The 21,503-nt window shown below is 37.8% G+C and overlaps 2 protein-coding genes across 2 annotated transcripts in view; one reads left to right on the plus strand and one right to left on the minus strand.

Annotated features, from left to right (window-relative positions):
- The window catches only part of LOC107581423 (small ubiquitin-related modifier 1-like), a 10,511-nt gene extending 7,335 nt beyond the window's left edge, over positions 1–3,176 (plus strand). Inside the window, exons 2-5 of the mRNA XM_016266981.1 lie at positions 1,889–1,960; positions 2,059–2,136; positions 2,940–3,011; positions 3,129–3,176. Coding sequence (XP_016122467.1) covers positions 1,889–1,960; positions 2,059–2,136; positions 2,940–3,011; positions 3,129–3,176 — 270 coding nt within the window. The remainder of the gene's footprint in view (positions 1–1,888; positions 1,961–2,058; positions 2,137–2,939; positions 3,012–3,128) is intronic.
- A 6,360-nt stretch (positions 3,177–9,536) lies between these two features.
- Positions 9,537–14,013, minus strand: fzd7b (frizzled class receptor 7b). Its single transcript, XM_016266875.1, has 2 exons — positions 13,630–14,013; positions 9,537–11,879 (listed from the first exon to the last, which is right to left on the minus strand). Exon 2 carries the CDS (start codon positions 11,870–11,872, stop codon positions 10,214–10,216), a length of 1,659 nt encoding a protein of 552 aa, XP_016122361.1. The 5' UTR covers positions 11,873–11,879; positions 13,630–14,013; the 3' UTR covers positions 9,537–10,213.
- Positions 14,014–21,503: the final 7,490 nt, after the last annotated feature.

Here is a 21,503-nt window from a genome sequence, read left to right on the forward strand (position 1 = left end):
GCCGACAGCTCTGTCTGGTCCGCAAACTACGTTTCACAACAATACACACGTGAGAAGTGATAAGGAAATAATGCGAGAACCCGCGTGCGTCAGACCGGAGTTCTCGAGCGAGACTGGAATTATAAAATATATATATATAGCCTGCAAACTGTCTGTGAGCTGATTTCCAGCTACAAGGAGAAAAAGAAAAACAGATTATGCAGGAGGGAGATGCAGGGAACAGGGATTGGGTGTTCGGCAAAGAGAGGTAAATAATTTTGCAGTTATGCTGATGTTGTGGCTGGTCAAGCAAATGTTTGTGCTTGTTTCTGTATGATATAATTGTTAATATATCTATTAAAATACTGATATTCTGGTCTATAACTCCTCCCCGTACTTCCCTCTGCCCTGTATCTTGGTCTCTCATTGGCTGTAGGTAATCGCCGATGTAGTTTTCAGTCAGAAATCATTGCACACAGCGTGATTGTGAATCGCCAACAGCTCCAGATATTTAGCATGCCCAATATTTTGCGGGCGTCGGCGACAGATCGCGTCTTTGATAATTCACACTGCGTGATTGTCACTTGCGTGAACGAGCACCGATTTGCCTCAGATTTTGGGCATTTGTCTGCGATTTCGCAAAACCTGTCGGCGAGTGAAAAATCTGACTAAAATCGTGCAGTGTGAACTCCGCATTACTTGGCAGTATGTTTCGGGTCATTGTAATCCTTGAAGACTTATCCATGACCCATCGTCAGTGTTCTGGCTGAGGGAAGGAGGTTCTCGTCCAAGATTTTACAGTACATGGCCCCGTCCATTTGCCCCTCAATGTGGTGAAGTCGTCCTGTACCCTTAGCAGAAAAACAGCCCCAAAGCATAATGTTTCCACCTCCGTGCTTGACTGTAGGGATGTGTTCTTGTGGTCATAGTCAGCATTTCTCTCCCTCCAAACATGTTGAGTAAAGTTAATGCCAAAGAACTCAATTTTGGTCTCATCTGACCACAGCACTTTCTCCCAAGCCTTCTCTGAATCATTTAGATATTCTTTGGCAAACTTTAAACGGGCCAGTACATGTGCCTTCTTGAGCAGGGGGACCTTGCGGGTGCTGCAGGATTTCAGTCCATTGCAGCATAGTGTGTTACCAATGGTTTGCTTGGTGACTATGGTCATAACTGCCTTAAGATCATTAACAAGCTCCTCCCGTGTAGTTCTGGGCTGATCCCTCACCTTTCTCATGATCATCCTTACCCCATGAGGCGAGATCTTGCACGGAGCTCCAGACCGAGGCAGATTGATGGTTGTTTTGTATTTCTTCCATTTCCGAATAATCGCACCAGCAGTTGTTTCCTTCTCAACAAGCTTCTTGCTGATGGTCTTGCAACCCATTCAAGCCTTGTGCAGATCTACAGTCTTGTCTCTGTCATCCTTTGACAGCTCTTTGGTCTTGCCCATGGTGGTGGGAGAGGTTTGAATGGAAGATACAGATTGTGTGGACAGGTGTCTTTTATACACCTAATGAGCTGACATTAGGAGTAACTTCTTAAAGTGGCAGGACTAATCTGTGTTCCACTTGGGCACATAACCAGTCTGTGGGAGCCAGAATTCTTGCTGGTTGGTAGGGGATCAAATACTTATTTCACTCACTGAAATGCAAATCAATCTCTAACCTTTATATAATGCGTTTTTTCTGGATTTTTTTGGTTGGTATTCTGTCTCTATCCGTTAAAATAAACCTACCATAAAAATTACAGACCCTTCATTTCTTTGCAAGTGGGCAAACTTACAAAATCGGCAGGGGATCAAATAAATATTTTCCCCACTGTAAGTATTACAGTCATTAACTTGCATGCATAGGAAACAAAACAACATGTCATACAGAATCTAATGGCTCTCGTTTTGTTTTACTAGGAGACCAAGCCCTCAAGTGATGGAGGTGAGAAGAAAGATGGAGAATATATTAAACTGAAAGTGATCGGTCAGGTAATTAGAGGTGTTTTCTAGTTCACCGTTGAAATTCAGGTTATCCGATCACAATTTGGTCATTCTGGCAAAATGTGTGATTTAATTCCCTTTTGCAGGACAACAGTGAAATTCACTTCAAAGTGAAGATGACGACACATTTAAAGAAGCTGAAGGAGTCCTACAGTCAGAGACAGGTGAGTCATCACTAGCACATATTTGCTCAGATTTAAATCAGACTGTACTTATTTGTTTGGTGTGCAGCATTGTGTAAGTGCACGTTATAAATTTGAGAATATCAGTGCATGTGAGAGACTACTATATACTGAATATGGAGTAATATAATGCAATATGGATGAATACTTTATGGGTGAGGACTCGAAAAGAGTGATAATGATGGTAATGTATGTTTTCCTCAAATTTATAGTATAGCCAACATTATTATACTGAATAGCATGTCATGCTGCTATTTTGAAAATACAATTTTCTGAACGAATGTAATCCATGACAATATTATTTTGTAACATCATTTGAATTAAAAATATTAAAAACGTATGCTGTCAGTGAAAGTGTAAAAGCATATAAAATATAATCTTGCATTTTAGCATTGCAGTTTTAATAAAAAGCTGCATATTTAACTTGTATGGTTTTGGAGTTAGTTGATTTGCATGATCTACAGTACCTAGCTACAATATTGCAGCAATTATTTGGCAACAGAATAGCATACATAGTTAGAATGAAACATGCGTATTAACAGTTGGAATTAAAACCATTTATCAGATGTTCAATATAGTCTAAAAAAATCTACGAAGTCTGAAAATATGATTTCGGAAAAGTATGAAATTTTGAAATGTAAAAATGTACTGTAGGAATTCTGAGCACTGCAGTAGACATGAAAATATGCTGCAGCTAAATGGTTATTTTTGCTGACATTTAAATATTATAAACTGGTTATTGATTTTCGGTCTTTTGACATTGTTTGTTTTTGTATTTTATGCAGGGTGTACCCATGAACTCTCTACGGTTTCTTTTTGAGGGACAGAGAATTGCAGACAACCAGACCCCCAAAGAGGTACAGTACACACTTCCATGAGTAAAACTGCAACAAGAGAACAAAAATTCCCTTTTGTTTTTGATGTCAAAGCCATGCATCCAATCAAACTCTGTGGTATTTTGGCTTAAATCATAGATAGAAGCTAGCCAAATTATGCAGATGCCAACATGGACAGGTGTGTGACATGCACCATCCACCATGTACAAAACTATGTGATATGAAAAAAAACATTTTTTTTAAGGATTTTGGTCCCGTTCTGCAATGTTGTGTTGTGCCCTGAGCTGATTGAGAACGGTCTGTTTATCTGTTCAGTACTTGTAACCTAACCTTTAGATTATGCTGTTAAATTCAATCAACAAATCAAGACCTTTGGTGTTCTTGCATTATTGCATTTATAAGTCATTAAGACGTTGTTCGTTTAGTTGGCCATCATTACGTGTTCTGTCAATCCTTAGCTTTCGTTAGACACTTTTTACACATTTAGTTGTTTTTGTCTCATTTTATGCTAGTGAACACACCTGCCATAATGTAATAGAAACCCTTTGAGTATTTTACATTCTGGGATGCTTATTTATATGCAGTTGTTGACTGATATTAGAAAAGTATCAAATGTTTCTTCATTCTTCTTGCATGTGTCTGCAACAACTGTGTACAGTTGTACGGTATATAGGCAGACTATGAATTGCAAGAGGAAGGTCATTGTATTGTGTTTTTGTCTAATGTATTAGAATCTGTACCCCTGTCTGAATCTGTGTTGTCACCTTCTCATCTACCTGGTCTTGGATATTTGGCTCCCTTTAAGCCACAATAATGGATTTCAAAACCTGAAAATAATGGGTAACTATGTTGTTTGATTAGCACTCAGGGGCGCATAATTTACATACACAGAATAAATACAGCAACAGTGTCACTGTACTCATGTTCCTTTTCTTACACTTTTTTTATATTTTTTTCATTTTCTGCGAGAGGGCAGGAAAGTTTGGTCCAGATGGTTTTGTGGATATAGAAGAATTATGACTTTGCTTTTGTCTTGTTTTTTTAAATAAAATGTGTCATAAAACAGTTTGTGGTAACTTGTGTTTTTTCAAATCTAATAGGAAATAGTTTCTTATAGGGAATATTCCATTTATGAACACTAGATGACAGTACAACACCTTTGCAGCAAGTATTAGATAACTGATAAAAAAAAAATACATGGAAATCCTTGTTTTAATCTTAACTTTATTTACCAAAAAAAACTAATTTTAAAATAATAAATATCAGTTACAGCATATGACAGTAAACAAATAAGATATAAAATGCAATATGTCATATAAATTCTCTTTCCCCGCTTGTGTAATTTTAAAATCAGACCAAGACCAATTTAAGGATGGTATCTGAACAAAGTTATATATAAAATAATAATAATAAAAAACATTTAAAACAAAATAATTAGTATAAAAAGTGCTATATAACTAAATGTATTAACACTTCCCCTTAGGAAAAATAATATGTACACAAATATACAATTAAATTTTGTCATATTAAATAAAATAAAATATATATAATTAAATTATTTACAATTAAATAAAAAATCTGTGACGTTACAAAGTAAAGATAAGCTTTTTGTCTCCCAACGTCATGGTACACACACACAAAAAAGAATAGTAATATTAATATTAATCAAAATAGGATATATTTTTTTGCTTATATAATTATTACGTGTGTGACTATATTGTGACTGTATGTGGTTGACGATTCTGATTTGATCAAAGGAGGAAGAATTTGAGAACCAATGCTTTAATGCAATGTCTTTCTCTAAAGCAATTACTTTGAGGATCTCAGTGTTATTATGGGATTGATCCAGTTTGGCTGACGTCGTCATGTATGGATGCATGAAAAACTGTCTGGAACTACTTAACATTGTGATCATTCTAGTGTTAATTCTACATAACGGATTGAAATTCCTAGTGTGGTGGGAGAGAGGACCTTACTGTGCTGTACAGAAAAACGGTTTATTTTAAGTGCTGATATTAAAGCAGGAGGAAAAGAAGTGCGTTTTGTGTGTGTGTGTTGAAACGGAGGGGTCTGGGAGTGAAACACGGTGTTAGAAAAACAGCAATGGGTGGATAAAGTGATGAGAGAGAGATGAGATGAGATACAAAAGCGAGAGGGATGGAATGAGGTTCTTGGAAAGTAAGGGAACACTTATAAATAATGTTCATGTGGTGCTACATGAGCCATACAAATGCCTTAGGGATCTTTATAAAACAAGGTTGTGTTTTCCCCTTTGAGATTAAGTGTTTTTTTTAAAGTTTCACCTTCAGATCAAAGAGTTTCCATGCATCATTGTTACCTTAGACTTCGACTTTTTGACTTTGTGTAGTCAAAAACTGTGTAAAACGTATCACACCAATGCATTGCATCCTATTAGTGTTCAAACATAATGCATAGAATTCACATGAATAATGTGTGTGCACAAAGTGTTGCTGTGGGGGCCTCCGCTATAGCCGAACCCCAAACGGGATGATCCAATTTCTGTGCCTGGGATACAGCACCTCCGAAACCCTAAACATTACCAGATGAGGCCTCGCAAAAAAATGGAGGAGGGCTGGCGTGTGTTTATTCAGGGGGGAAGGGTGCAGATCACCTATGAGCTCACATTTTCATTAAGCTTAGCTTGCATTAGAAGGATGGATATGTCTGTGTTGCATATGTACATTTTAAAAGGATCATATAACCAGGAACATTTTCTCGGTCTGTTTGAGTAAAAGAGTTGTACTATGAAAGCATGGTGTAACTTTTAGATCTCCTCTATACAGCCTATGATCTCCTCCCTAGTTCATAAAGACCATACATTCAGCTAATCTGCAAAAACAGCTCGTTCTATATCTCTGGAAGTCAGACAGATGAGTATAGTCATGCACAATTACATGCAATACCTATTTGGGGTTCAGAAACTTGGTCCAGAAGGTTACATAATAATGTTCACAAACTAATAATTAAAGCAAATTGTGTGAAAGTGTACCAAACTTAGTGCTAGAAGCTGCATTAGGAAATAGCTTATGGTTATTTTAACAAGGCCTCTGCTGTGATCATTTCATGTACATTCATTCATTCAGCAGATGTTTGATCCAAAGTGACTTACAAATGACAAACCGTTTGTGTGGTACATTTTATAGTGAATTGTGAAACTGTCACGAGACATTATAGATTTTAAGATGAAATAAAAGCAGAGAGCAGCACTGAGTCAAAACAGAAAACGTGAAGGGTCACAGAGGATGACCAACACTATAATTGGACCTCAGGCGACTAAATAAAATGATAAACTTATGAGCCCTTTAAGGGTGCAGATAACAGACCTGATACACGGAGAGAAAAAGTGTAGCAATATTTCTGGCACAAATACTCACTGATCTGTACTGTGGGAAACTGAACTGAACTTGGGGAAATATTATGTATCAAGAAGGAATGTTTCCCTGGGCAGCCCCACCGTCAACTTCCTTTTCATATTTCTATCGAGGAGAGAGCACAGAATAGACATCAGATACCTAAACCATCAAGGTGATCTGCTGAGACAGCTCTTTACACAGGTAAACAATGTTAACACCTTGAAAAACATAGGTTATAGCTTTGTTTGTGGCCTGAGAATCGATACAAATTCAGGTAATTGTATCTCAAGGGATTGAAAGACTGTTCCTATAAAGGGTGTGCAGTTACCTGGGAAAACATGTTTCTTTCAGGAGGTGGAAGGCACCTGGGACACACAATAGGTAACAGATTTCCACAAAAATGTACTCAAATGCTCATCACAGATGTAGCTGTTAACCCATAGGCTTGGCTGTGGGTGACCATAAATTGTCAAGGTGTGGCCATATTCAGAGGACCTGTGGGCTCTTTTGTTAACTGGTGTGCTATGTAAACAGAGCTTGGTTTAGCATCTTGTATAATATTAATTCAGACATGCTTCTTGTGTCGAATTGCACACTTTTGTTAAGAGAAAACCTGTGCAAATACATCCGAATTTTCCCTTAGATTGACTTTTGCACTGATACGTGGGTGATTCTCAGGAGGCGGTGGTATTTGTGGCTTCACTGTTACTGTTGAACTTTCAATAAATCATTTTGTTTTTCACTTTGGGGCCAAAGTATCATTGCCCTAACCAGCTGTAGACACACAATAAAAGGTTATAACCACCCAAATATTTTGATTAGTGGTCAACAAATGTTACATTTTAAAAGTCGTGAAAAACAGCAACAAATTAGTTTTTTTGCATCGCGATGTACATACAAGTAAAATTGATTATTAAAAAGCGAAACAACTTGAATTTGAGCTCAAACTTTTTTTCAAATGAAACACATGCATGGATGAATCATTCTCAGTAACATGCATTTCAAAAATGAATTTTCATTTCATGCCGACTTTCTTAAACTGTTATTCTGGGTCCTAAATTATGATTATAGTCTTTTAAAGTGTCAATATTTATCATTACTAGCTTTAAGCCCAACCCTAAAGTCCTGCATTATTTTAGCCTCATAACTCTTAAGTTTCAAATTGATAATTTTAATAGCTATCTGAGTAAGCTATGATACTATCACTCAGTTTGGTGTGCCTTGTATGAAATCACACATTATAATTTTAATAACCCGTAACATTCATCTCTCAAAATATGTTTGATGTCAACCCTTCTAAATGTTTTGGGGTTGAATATTAAAGGAATTTAAGATCAATGCAAAAACAGTCTTATCTAGCAAATATCATTGTCAAACACATTATTTACAGTTAGTTTTCTCGTGCCAAGAACACTATTTCTTCCCAGAAAAAGACTGAACTTTTGAACTTGACAAGGCAATGTGTACACATTATGAAGTATTGATAAAAGACTTCATGAGAAATGTACCTCGTGGTCATTTTTTAATGTACGTTCCCCAAATGAAGTCACAAAGATCACACACCAGGATTTTTAAAAGGGGAAATGTCACAACAAAACAGGGGTGTGTGCCAGGAAAAAAAGTACACTGTAAAAAAGTTGTAAATAAAACAAAAATGATTGGAGTATGTTTTACAAGAAAATGCTATTTCAGATTTTGCATTTGTAGTTTTACATTTAATTCAATGTGTTACTTGCCATTTCTTGCCGTGTTGTTCGTGCGTTTATTATGTCGCGTCTGAATTATTGAAACTTCTTGTTTGGATGTTCATATGTTGTATACTATCTATGTACACCTGTATATTTCTGTGTTCATGTTTTCTATTTACCTTATGTAAAGCGTCCTTGGGTATTTGAAAGGCACTACATAAATAAAACTGATTTCGGCATCATTTTTTTATTTTATTTACTAGCTATTTCTAAGTGAAAATTGTTTCTACAACACTTTTGTATTGTAAAAATTGAATTGATGAAATATTACTAATTATACATTATATAAATATAATGTGGTAATTTTTCCTAAGAATGCTCCATATCTTACCTCAGTAAAACCACTGCTGTTATGTTACAAACATATATGTGTGTGTGCGTTAATGGGCTGGAAGCAAATCAGAGTGACAGTTTACACTGTTGTAAAAAAATTCCACAAACCCAACTGTCAATCCAAGTGATGGACGTTTCTTGGCTGCACACGCTGCGAATTTTACACACTTCACATCCCCAGAGGCATTGAGTGCCAACACACCCAATCAGACACTGGGGTGCATGTACCCACACAAATAATCATATTACACTGGAAAAACAACCGCATGATCTAGGAGTTACTTTATGAATATTTTTGCTTATGAACATTATTGTTCAAAATACAGATGAAAAACATGTTTTACAGAGGCAGTTTGTAGCATTATGGCTCACTGCCATGTAATCATAATTCTCTATCATTTGGACACGGATGAAACGTGGTATTCCAGATACCGAATACAAGAACTCTGGATCCTTTCTTCTCAAAATCATTAGTGCAGTATCTATTCTCAAAGATACTGTAACCCACCCACCCCCATCACCTTCCAAACGCCCTTACAGAGAAGCATCCCCCAACTCTCTAGAAAAAAAACAGGAGAAGGGGACGTGGGATGAGGCGTTTCCCTCACCCTAAAGAATGAAGCGTATCCAGTTTCATGTGGAGAGGAAGGGAAGAGATCTTATGCTTTGGTGCATCTCAGGGCTTCCTGTTGTCCCAGAGGCAGGGTGGCAAACTTCACACCATTCGTGATTATATCCTGTCTTTGTAGGCCACTTTTATGTTTCTTTCTGTCTTAGAAGAAATGTTTACTCTTTCACCATTTTAGTCCCCCTTGATTCGTTTGTTCACCCTTAATCTGTCGTTGTCTTTGCTTCTCCCCTCTTAGATTCATGCTACAGACTGAAACCATTAATGGACTCGAGACACATGGAGGGCTACTCACTTGAGGTCTGTTGTTGTAGTAAATTATGTGGCTATCAGTTTCAACTACTTGCAAACAACTGTTTTGGGGGAAATATCGAAGTGTCGTCAAGTCACCATTTGTGCAAACGAAATCAAGCCAAAGCAGCTTTTAAAAATCTAATCACTTTATTAACTGAAATTGAAAAAAGCCTTAAACAAAATTCATCTGCTTAAATACATCATACATCTTTTGACAGAAATGTGATATTTACAAATAACGAAATATGGTAACATTTCCTCCTGTACATACTTCTCGGCTAAACATTTTTAATCCTGTCAGTCACTTTCGCATCGCTAAGGCCTTTAAAATGGCAGAATATTAAATTACTTCATGAGATCTGACTTGATATGGCAACATGGATGAATAAGCAACTCATGACCAAAGAACATTAAATTGAACTAGTTCTAAAATCTAAATAAATGGCCATGTGCAACCAAATACTAAAATATGTAATCTATGAGAAAATGACCAAAAATGTGGTAAAAAGACTAAATTGCAGACATTTTTGGCCGCCACGGAGTGAAGAAAACGTGGCTCCTGATAACCAAAGTCATCATTAAAGTGATAAGAGTTCTGCCATCTTTTCCATTAAAATCATTAGTAGGGTTTCCAAGGCTTAAAGTTTAAAAAACATTTTCAGATTTAGTCCATTGGAGAAATGCATGTTCTTTGGAGTTGTGGGCACTTTATAAATGAGAAAAGCATCATGCTGGGCTCACACAGCAGTGTCTTCTACCACCAGCATGGTTTAACGTAGTGTGTGTGACCTGATCGGAGTTCACGTTTCCTTTCAATATTGACCTGTATTTCTCACAAAGTTCAGTTCACACTGTCGTCTCGCCCTGGTTGTTGCCCAGCCGCTTGTAAAACTTGCGCCACGACTGTAGAGTTTTTCCAGACCAGATCCAGAATCCTGACGTGATTCCTACGATCATAGTCATGAGGTACTTGATCATAAACACAGTGAAATCTGGCGTCATTGGCGCAAAGTTGTTGGCCGGGCACGGCACGGCAAAACGCTTGCACGTCTGCATGTGCCAGGTTTTTTCCCACTGCTCACGGAACGCTTGTTCGTAGAAGTAACACGCAATGACGATAGTAGCCGGAACGGTGTAGAGGACGCTGAAAACGCCAATACGCACCATCAGCTTCTCCAGCTTTTCTGTCTTGGTGCCATCATGCTTCATAACAGTACGGATGCGGAACAACGACACAAATCCAGCCAGAAGAAAAGACGTTCCGATGAAGAGGTAAACGAACAAGGGGGCGAGGACGAATCCACGTAGGGCGTCAACATTGTAGATGCCCACGTAGCATACGCCGGTCAGAAGGTCGCCATCCACTTGTCCCAAGGCGAGGATGGTGATGGTCTTCACAGCGGGGACGGCCCACGCTGCCAGGTGGAAATATTGAGAGTTGGCTTCGATTGCTTCATGGCCCCATTTCATTCCAGCAGAAAGGAACCACGTGAGAGACAGGATCACCCACCAGATTGAGCTGGCCATGCCGAAGAAATACAGGATCATGAAGAGAATGGTGCAACCTTCTTTTTTAGTCCCTTGAGCCACAGTCCTATAAGCATCATCCCTGAACTTGTCAATGCAGACCACCTTATCCTCCAGAAAAAACCCGGCCGCATAAGCCACTGCCACCATAAAGTAACACCCGGAGAGGAAGATGATGGGGCGTTCCGGGTAACGGAACCGGCGCATATCCACAAGGTAAGTGAGGACCGTGAACATGGTACTCACGCAGCACAGGATCGACCAGATTCCCACCCAGAGCCGACCGAATCGGACCTCTTCCTCCTTGAAGTACATCAGACCATGTGGCTGTTTGTGCTCGCAAGGGGCGCCGCAGTTTTTCGCCCCTAAAAACTGGTAATTGAGGTAGGAAGGGACTGTGAGTTGAAGGGGGCAAGTGAAAGCCTGACTTTGGCGTGGCCCGTGCATACGTGGAGTGAAGGGGTCCGGTATATAAGGCGCGGGGTCTGTCGTCGGGATGTCGGGGTCTGATTTGTTCTGTCCCACACAGATCTCTCCTGCTCCGTGTACTGGAAAGTTCTCACAGTGGAGTCGTTCAGGCCACTGGAAGCCGAACTTGTTCATGAGGGCCTCGCACCCTTGTCTCGCACGCTCGCACAGAGAGCGACAGGGAGGAATTGCCTGTTCTAGAACCGTACACACCGGCGCATACATGGAACAGAGGAAAAACTTCAAATCTTGAGAACACTGAACTTTGACCAGGGGGTAGAACTGGTGCACCTCCAGTCCTGCGTCCTCCTGGTTGGTGTGTCCCAGGAGGTTTGGCATGATAGTTTGGTTATACTGGATGTCTGTGCACAGGGGGATAGATATGGGTTGGCAGAACCCGTGCTCTGGGACGGAGATACCCTTCTCTCCATGATACTGGGTGGAAGACAGTCCAAGCAGAAGTGTTGTGATGAATAAGAGGCATGGACTGACTTCCCGTACCGCCATCATTGACTGCCTGGAAAACATAGAAATGTGGATTATTTTACCATTTATTTCTTACAACTAGTAGTTATTTAACTAGTAGAAGTAATCCAATAGTGACTAGTATCTTTAAGAATTTCACAAAAAAACAAAATCACGAGTTACTATTTATTTTCTAAACTATCTATTCAATTAGTCACTATCCAAGTAGTGGCAAGCAACTTTTCTTTTGTTACTGGAAGTGCATCAACTACTAATTTATATCAGCTGTTCACTTCAGACAAGAATATTTGTTGCTAGTACCTCTTCATTAGGTATTAAAGGGTTAGTTCACCCAAAAAAAATGAAAATTCTGTCATTAATTACTCACCCTCATGTCGTTCCAAACCCATAAAACCTCCGTTCATCTTCGGAACACTATTTTTGATGGACTCTGACAGCTCTCTGACCCTCCAATAGACAGCAAGGGTACTACCACGATCAACGTCCAGAAACGTAGCAAGGAGATCGGTAAAATAATCCATGTGACATCAGGGGTTCAACCGTAATATTACGAAGCTACGACAATACTTTGTGCGCAAAAGAAAAAAAAAAACGACTATTCAACAATTCCTCCGCGTCACCCTAGTGCCATTTTGGAGAGTATCCACTGAATGCAAACAGCGTATGTTGTTCTGGGTCAGCTGCGTCACACAGATACGTTGTTTTAGTTCAAATCAAAGCACAAACAACGTAGAAAACGTATCCGCATGGCGCAGCTGACACAATAGCATACGCGGTTTGCGTTCAGTGGATATTCTTCAAAATGGCGCTAGGGTGACACGGAGGAGACGAATTGTTGAATAAACTTTTTTTTTTCTTTTGCGCACAAAAAGTATTGTCGTAGCTTCGTAATATTACGGTTGAACCCCTGATGTCACATGGATTATTTTACCCACCTCCTTGCTACGTTTCTGGACGTTGATCGTGGTAGTACCCTTGCTGTCTATTGGAGGGTCAGAGAGCTGTCAGAGTCCATCAAAAATATCTTAATTTGTGTTCCGAAGATGAACGGAGGTCTTATGGGTTTGGAACGACATGATGGTGAGTAATTAATGACAGAATTTTTGGGTGAACTATCCCTTTAATACTTATTATTTAGTACTTGTAACCATTTAAACAGTTATTGGCATCTCTTCCAATTTTCTTAGTACTAACTGAACAGACACACCTTTCTAGTAACTAACATTACTAGTACAATTTATAATTGCAATTATGAAAGTAGCCATTCTGACTAATCATTACATATGACGAGTATAAAGCAATTGTAACTAGTGAGCAAAACTAGTAAGCAACTAGTTAAATTAAGACAACCCTATTAGAATTCAATGGCAAAATTTTCAATTTGTTTCCAGAAACAATGGGAAACTTAAACTGTCAGTATAAAGTTAATGACTGGCAGGAAATGTATTACTACTAGTATGCAATTATGAAGTACTAGTGAATAACTGGATAAACACTAGTCGCACAACTGGAAGAATAGTCTCTAATGAACAATTATAAATAAAATTGAGAAAGACACAAGTCACTATCGGATTTCATACAAGAAAATAATACAAAACATAAAATGTATAGAAGCTGTAAGTTTAAAAAAAGTTTCGGGGGAACTTTTAAACAAAGGAATGTTTCACAGACTAAAACCAAGTCGTGAGATTAAATCTATCTACACACATAAAACTCTATAAAGAGACTTAAACTTCATCCATTGTCGCATAAAACCCGAACACAAACAAATGTAAACTTACTAGAATGTTCGTGCTCCGCGAAACTTGTGCTACAATGGGATATTCCTCCAATCCGAGCTGGAGCTCCAGACGTGTCCGAGCACTCGTGGGCTACAAGGCGAATCACAAACTATCCTCCAGCTCACAGTGTGGCGTTCATGTATTCATGACCCCTTTTTTCGAGACTACTCCACATATTTCATCATCAGAATCCCCAAACATCGGCCCTCCTCTCCCTTACAACACAATATAAGAAACTTTCTCCGCCACTCCTGTTGAATCTGCAGCTCTAGCTCTGTAAAGTTGATACGCTGACTCCACATTGCTGCACAGTAATGATAAAACGGTTTCAAGCAGCCCTTCAATCACGGTCCCTAGCGCTTCTCCGCGGGGCGCCTTGAAACCCCCTACCTTCCCACCAATGGGAAGATGTGTTTTTCTTAGCGCAGCGTGCGTTCCTTATTGGATCGGAAGGAATATTTTAGAAAAGGGTGGGATTGTAGTGTCTCCTCTGAAATTAATTTTCTAATTTATTTTAAATGTATGAATATGTATTGGAATCTTGGGGCCCAAACTGAACGAGTGTAATAAAGTGAAGACGTTGTTGCCAAGATGATTTTTAATGTCTTCAAAATTTGGTCATATTTGGAGGGACAATCTTTTTTTTTTAGTGATCTGGGATTCGAGTGCAAGAACCTTAGAAGAAATAGATGTTTGTGCAGTAAAACTAATGGATTTATAGCAGAGACTCCTCAACTGAATGTGATTTCTGCCACATAGATCATAAAGCCATTTGGTGATAAAGTGGGAGCCGGACTGAATTATTACTCTCAAACAAATATAAGAGCACATTCAACTTGTGAAAAGTTAAGTCCGGTGATTTGTAACCTGAAAATGGGCAGAAAGCCTGTGCATGTGTATTTATGATTAATGAGAAAACTGTTTATGAGAAATCGCTGGCCAAGTATTGGAACTCATAGGCCAAACTAGTGACATATTTCTGCTGTAATGGCCATATTTATAGTGATGTTTGAGCTCAGAGATGTTGATAAATCTCAATGGTATGTGAGTCTTGTAGATTCATACAGCCAGAGACACAACTGATGACGAAAGCAGGACAAATGCATAGGGCGACACACTGCAGAACACTTTTTAAAAATGGTCTAAACCAAAAGCAAGGCATATAACAGATCCTGTTAAGAGAGTATTATTCAAAACAGATTTTTTTCCCAGTCATGCTTCAAACAGTTTTTCCATTTTTTGGTGCACCTTTAATTGAATAGCACAGACAATGTGCCTGTTCTCAAAAGCAAAATGAATTTGATAGCAATCCGAATCTAAATAAACCTAATCAATGATTTTAAAGATATGTTTATCACTATGTCTGTTCTTTTTGCTTATCCACATCTCTGCCAGAAAGATATCTGGATCCAATGTCTGTTATACAAACATTTGTCTCTCCCTTTCACATTCAACAGAATATTTTATCCATCTGTCAGCATTCCTTATCTCTTGCTGAATTAATTACGCAAATACACAGTATTTGACCAGACCTCCAATATCACTTCAAAACTGATTCGGGGATCTTGCTAGCAGCAGTTTGGACTCAGGGATGGACTCACATCTGAAAGAAAGTCTCAAAGGAAACAGATTATGCGAGAGCAGAGTAGTCTGTTCTCTCCGTGTTTAAATAGTGAGGAGCGAATGCTTTTCGGAAGATCTTTTAATAAAAGACGACATTTGTAGTCTTTAAGAATACATTGACGTGAAGCTAGTAGCTGTTTTTGACATTACACCAGGCCATAAGAAACAATATATCAGAATCCCGTTGAAAAGACTCAGATTATTCAGCTAAATCTGACACCTAATTACTGCAATGCTTATCTCCTTTCTTTCTCAATTCTTTCCTCTCACACACTCTGACAACAATTTGTCGTTCTTAACACTGTATTGTGGCTTTCATGGTGCCAAAGAAGCATTTGGTTTTCTTTTGCTGTGTTAGAGAGGTGAGATACATCTGTTTAGCCTAAAATAACAACTAATGAAATTTAATGAACAGTGAAATAATTACCTGTAACAATAGGACAATCTAAGCTTTGAAAAAATGGTTTCTTATGCTAAGGATTAAAAAAACAGCTATGTAGAGTAAATCATTTAATCATATGGTTCTCTTTTTCCTGGATATGAGTTTTGGCTTTATTTTCCTATTGACATGCTCTCTTCTGTCCTCATCCATTATACTGTACTGTATGTATGCATATCTGCATTGCTTTGACCATTCTCTGTATTTCCCATCTTCTTGCACACACCATGATTGGTTGATTATACAATGCCTGCACGCTATTTGTTAAACTACTTTTCAGTCATTATCTTCTAAAGTATGAAAAACTAGGAAAACAAAGCCAAAACCTTTTTTTTCTGAACATGTTCGGATGTATGATCACATAGTAGACATGTAAAAAGAGTATCGGTTGCACACTAAATGCTGCTACACTCTTAAAAATAAAGGTGCTTCACGATGCCATAGAAGAACCTTTTTGTCTAAATGGTTCCATAAAGAACCTTTAGCATCTGAAGAACCTTTCTGTTTCACAAAAGGTTCTTTGGGGCGAAAGAAGGTTCTTCAGATTATAAAAAGGTAAGAAAGAGATGGTTCTTTAAAGAACCTTTGACTTAATGGTTCTTTGTGGAACCAAAAATAGTTCTTCTATGGCATCGCTTGAAGAACCTTTTGAAGCACCTTTATTTTTAAGAGTGTAGTGTGAAATCCCACTGAGTTCATGCTGCGCACACGCCACTTAAATTGCTGCGTATGTGTCCAGTGTGAAACCGGTGTCACATTAACCTAGTCTGACTCCAGATTATAGCTTGAGCGTTCACTGTATTTCCATGGGGGGCCACATTAGATAAATGTGAGAACAATGGAACTAGATATTTACATTTTCTGAAGAAAGAGAATGCTTGCCCATGCAAAACTCTTGGGGTGTTTTAAGCTCGTTGCTAAGTGGTTGCTAGGGTGTTTGCTTACTGGCCCAAATCAAAAGAGACCCACCCAAGTTTCTGTGATATTCAGGTCTCTAGATATGGGGTCTTGGTCTCACCATCATTGTAAATCTACACTGAAATAATATGTTTGTAATTTTTATAGAAGCTACAAAACCTGTTAATTAGATTACCACATACAGTTAAAGTTGTAAATGGTTTAACATTGCATTATGTATAATTTTACTATAAAATGCTGTCAAACGTTGTGTAAATGGATTATGAATTACCAGAGAATTTACTCCGAATAACAGAGAACATTCCCAGAAGCGTGACATATCACATATGATTATGTTTTGAATAAATAATTATTGTATTCTCATTTTGTTATCAGTAATGTACATTAGGCTATTTTGTGTTACATTTTCAGTTATTTAGTTAATGTTTTTGCATTATTTTAGCATCATGTATGTTACCCTGATGGTGTTTTTCCTTATCTTTGTGTGTCCTTATCTTTTGTGGCCATGTTTTAGGGAGAAGCCACTTAATGATGAACTCTGATTTCATCATGTGACTTTCTATTTGACCACCTTTTATTATTATGGTGTTATATTATATTTTAAGGGGAAAAAACAGAGTTTAAGAAGATTGGTATAACTTAATTAAATCTATGTTTATAAGTTGTAAAATACACAGGCTTCCCATAATAACGGAAACACTGTCACATTATTTATTTACGATGAATTTCTGGCAACCACAGCTGCCACTCTGCGTAAATTTAACAGCATACTTATACAGTATATTTATTGGCTTTTTTCACTTGTTAATGGGTCTAGTAAAGAGGTCATGGAGAAGTCTCAAAGTCATTCAAAGATCAAATTCTCACATGATTGCCATGGTAAGAATGCTTTCTGAATTAAGCCGCTCATTAACTCACCTGATCCTCAATAATCCCGGCTTTCATTGCTGTACAGCAATATATTTGCAACCTGTGACTAAACTAACATGGGGAAAATATTCAACAGAATAATACTTCAGTATGTGTCTGTCTATCCATGTGAATGTCTCTCTCTCTCTCTCTCAGATACTCACTTAAACAAAAGAATGCTAATAGGTGTTTCATAATGTGCAGCTGTTTCTGGGGTGCTTTTCAGTCATTGTTAAGCCCTTTAATTCATTTCCTCGCTTGCAGTGCATGAGTCCAAGTGAGAACAGACCAGGAAAGTCAAACACAGATACCCAGGCAGCTCCATTTTAGGAAAAACACCTCATGCAACATTGTGTCTGTGTACAGTACCGCTAATGGGTTGGTATACATTTGACTTGGTCAGCTCTCAAATGGTAATCTTCTCTCAAATGGAGGAAAAGTACATTTACACATTCCTGTTGCTGATATACTTCACCAACGGCTCTCTGCTGACCGAACGCAGGGAAGGTTCATTCTAAATGGGTGGTTGTGTTCAAAATCTGTCTCAGAGCAAAGCAGGGGTGAGAGCAAGAAGGAATGTAGGAAAGAGTAGCGCTCCAGTTGGCCAGAATCTGACCACCAATTTATTTAGTGCTTAGACACAATCTAATGGATACAGTGCAGTGTCAGATTTTTAAAATTATTATAAAAGGGGTAATATTTCCCCCTGGAGTTGATTTTTAGGGAAATTTTTGACCCCATTCTGACATTTTTTCTAAAACATACTGTGATAGATTTTAGATGTAATAAAATCTTTAAAAATAAGTATCAAATTCTGATATATACGGTATATATATATATATATATATATATATATATATATATATATATATATATATATATCATTTTTTAAAGAAATTTAAAGAGAATGTCTTTTAACTAATTAAATCTAATTAGTTAATCTTTCTATCTTTGAAAATAAAAATAATTTATATTGGGATAGTTTTTGCCCCTATTTTGCCACTGTATTTATGTGACTTTCAGTGGAATTTTTGCTCTGAATTAATGGTGGATTTTATTTTATCTTTTTTTTTGCTTTTGCTTTTTATATTTTTTGGCTTACCAGGTTGCCAAATTGCATACCAATAATGTGTTTTGCCATCTTGCTGAACTTCTTCAGTCTTTGCCATCTAGTTACTATATCATCTGTTACAGATGTAGAACATATCTTAGATTTATTAACTCCGTTCTGGTATCTTTCTTTCTTTCTTTCTCTGAAATATATATTTTGACAGTCCACTTGGGACAAAGTACAGCTTACAAAAACCAGTAACAGTCTCCTCCATGGGCATTTATATCTCCCCGCTTGATCAATCTGTCAAAATCCCTCACAATTATATTTTCAAATTCTCTCATTTTGTTCAGGTAACGTCTAGCATGAACCGAGACACCAAAAGTGATGTTCGGGCCTCTTATGTCGTTCCTCTGAGCCCCATGTCTGTGTTCTTAATATAGCAGGAAATCCTGCCTAATACCTCCAGTGCATTTAATGGCGGCAGTGGCTGGCCTGGTCCCCCATGTGCTGCCCTACTTCCATGTAATGTAAACGATAGTATATCAAACTACACAGCCAGATGCTTGATGGGTCAGAGTAAAGGAGAACTGGAAGATGGGGCAGCGTTGCTTTGCTTGGCAAAGCTGATGTAACACTCGAAAAGACAGAAGACATCATATGATGGCTGGTGTGTAACAAAGCGTTGGGCTACAATTCATATAGTAGTTTAAAGCACACTCTTCTACAAATAATGAATGAAATTAGTGAGTTTACAGTCATACACTTTCACTGGAAATATATAAATGTTACAGTTCATGCTGTTTTGTTCGTATCATGGCAAGCACATTACATGTTACATGAGACTAATGTGATAAAATTTCTAACCCTATGCTTGCTAAGTATTAAAAAGTTTGGGGCGATGAGGTTTTTTGTTGTTGTTTTTGAAGGAAGTCTCTTATGCTCACCAAGGCTGCATTTATTAGATCAAAAATACAGTAAAAACAGTCATATTGCATAATATTATTACAATTTCAAATATATTTTCTTTTTATTACAATTTAAAATGAAACTTCTTCCTGAAACTGAATTTTCATAAGTCATTACTCCAGTCTTTAAAGTCTTCAGTGTCACATGAGTCTTCAGAAATCGTTCTAACATGCTGATTTGCTGCTCCAAAACAATGTTAAACAGTTGCGCTGCTCAATATTTTTGTAGAAACCATAACCATTTTTTCAATATTCTTTTGTGAATAAAAGCTTCAGAAGAACTGCATTTGAAATATAATTTTTTGTAACAATTTAATAGTCTTTACTGTCACTTTTAATTAATTTAATGCATTCCTACTGAATAAAGATATTACATTTTATTCACCTTAAATTTTGATCAGTATATTTAGATGTGTATTCAATCTTTAAACTCCTGTCATGACCTAAGCTCTTAAATGAGAACTAAACTAAGTGTGTTTACATGCATTTAAGAGTTCAGTCTGGTGATGAATATAAGTTTATTCCCACTGCTGAAAGAATACTTAACAGCTTAAATGAAACAGCTTTTGTATGACTGAATTGATATGAGCTGTTAAATTAAATTATATTACAATCGTGACAAGAAAACGGGACATTTCAATGTTTTTATAGCCTAGATTTGTTAAAGGGGTCATATGATGCTGCTAAAAAGAACATTATTTTGTGTATTTGGTGTAATGAAATGTGTTTATGCGGTTTAAGGTTAAAAAAACACATTATTTTCCACATACTGTACATTATTGTTTCTCCTCTATGCCCCGCCTTTCTGAAACGCGTCAATTTTTACAAAGCTCATCGTTCTGAAAAGCGAGGTGTGCTGTGATTGGCCAGCTATCCAGTGTGTTATGATTGTCCGAATACCTCAAGCATGTGACGGAAATGTTACACCCCTTACCATACTGTGCTGATGCCCTGTCAGGCCGGAGCGACGATTCAAAAACATGAAAACCCATTATAAACGAGGCATTCGTTGCATCCAGTGGGGACATAATTATGGATTACAATAACTTATACTTTTTCCGCATTGCGTTGCATTGCGCCGTGTAAACATAAAACCATGTCTGCATTTGTGATCAGAGAAATGACAAACAACAAGCACTACTCTACACTGCTCATTCCTAGTTCAGACTGTTAAAACATGGTGCGCTCTACTAAAATGTTTTCAGAGGTTTTGCAGTGTGAATAATTACTAGAAAGTAACATGTGCTCAAAACATTTTGTCGAGACAAAAGTCGAGACAGTTTAACAGGTATATCTTATCAACAAAACCAAAAAACTGAAGGGTTTCAATGAGCCGCCAAAAGACAATAAGCCCCTTCCCCCAGTTAAAATCCCATTATGTTAAAGGAAACCCACACTCCTCCTGCAGACCCCCCACTGGGCTTCACTCTTTCTCTCTCTTTCTCCAAATAACTAGATAATTTGCATGCTAAGTATGGGTGGGTATTTTGTTGATAATGGTCAATGGAAGAGTGATATGCAGATTAAATGAGCAGGCAGGGGGATCTATTGTTTGAAGACTCAATCTCACATGGAGCAGGGAGGAGAGGAAGACAGAAAAGAAAGAGCAGAGAGGGATCAATGGGAAAAATGCCAGTGTTTCATGAGATTCCAGATAGTTGCATAAGGTAATAAAGTAGAGACTGTGTCTAAAGATTCCTCCTGCTGAAAAAAAAACTTTTGAATTGATTCAAGGCCATTTTAATGAAAGAAGGAAAAATTCCAGACTGTTTTAATGGAAGATTCCAAACATAGTTGTACTGTTTTAAGTCACTCTGTGCTCCAAAAACACAGATACAGCTCTATCACCTTCCATACGGCGATTAACAGTAAAAAGTTTCATTGTAACAGCTTACACCTCCCCTGACCCACAAATCCTCACACTCCACCCCAGATAGAGTGACACCTATCTGGCTGGTGTGTGTAA

The sequence above is a fragment of the Sinocyclocheilus grahami genome, unplaced genomic scaffold (genome assembly GCF_001515645.1).
Source record: "Sinocyclocheilus grahami isolate Dianchi unplaced genomic scaffold, SAMN03320097.WGS_v1.1 scaffold34.1, whole genome shotgun sequence".
Classification (NCBI taxonomy): domain Eukaryota; kingdom Metazoa; phylum Chordata; class Actinopteri; order Cypriniformes; family Cyprinidae; genus Sinocyclocheilus; species Sinocyclocheilus grahami.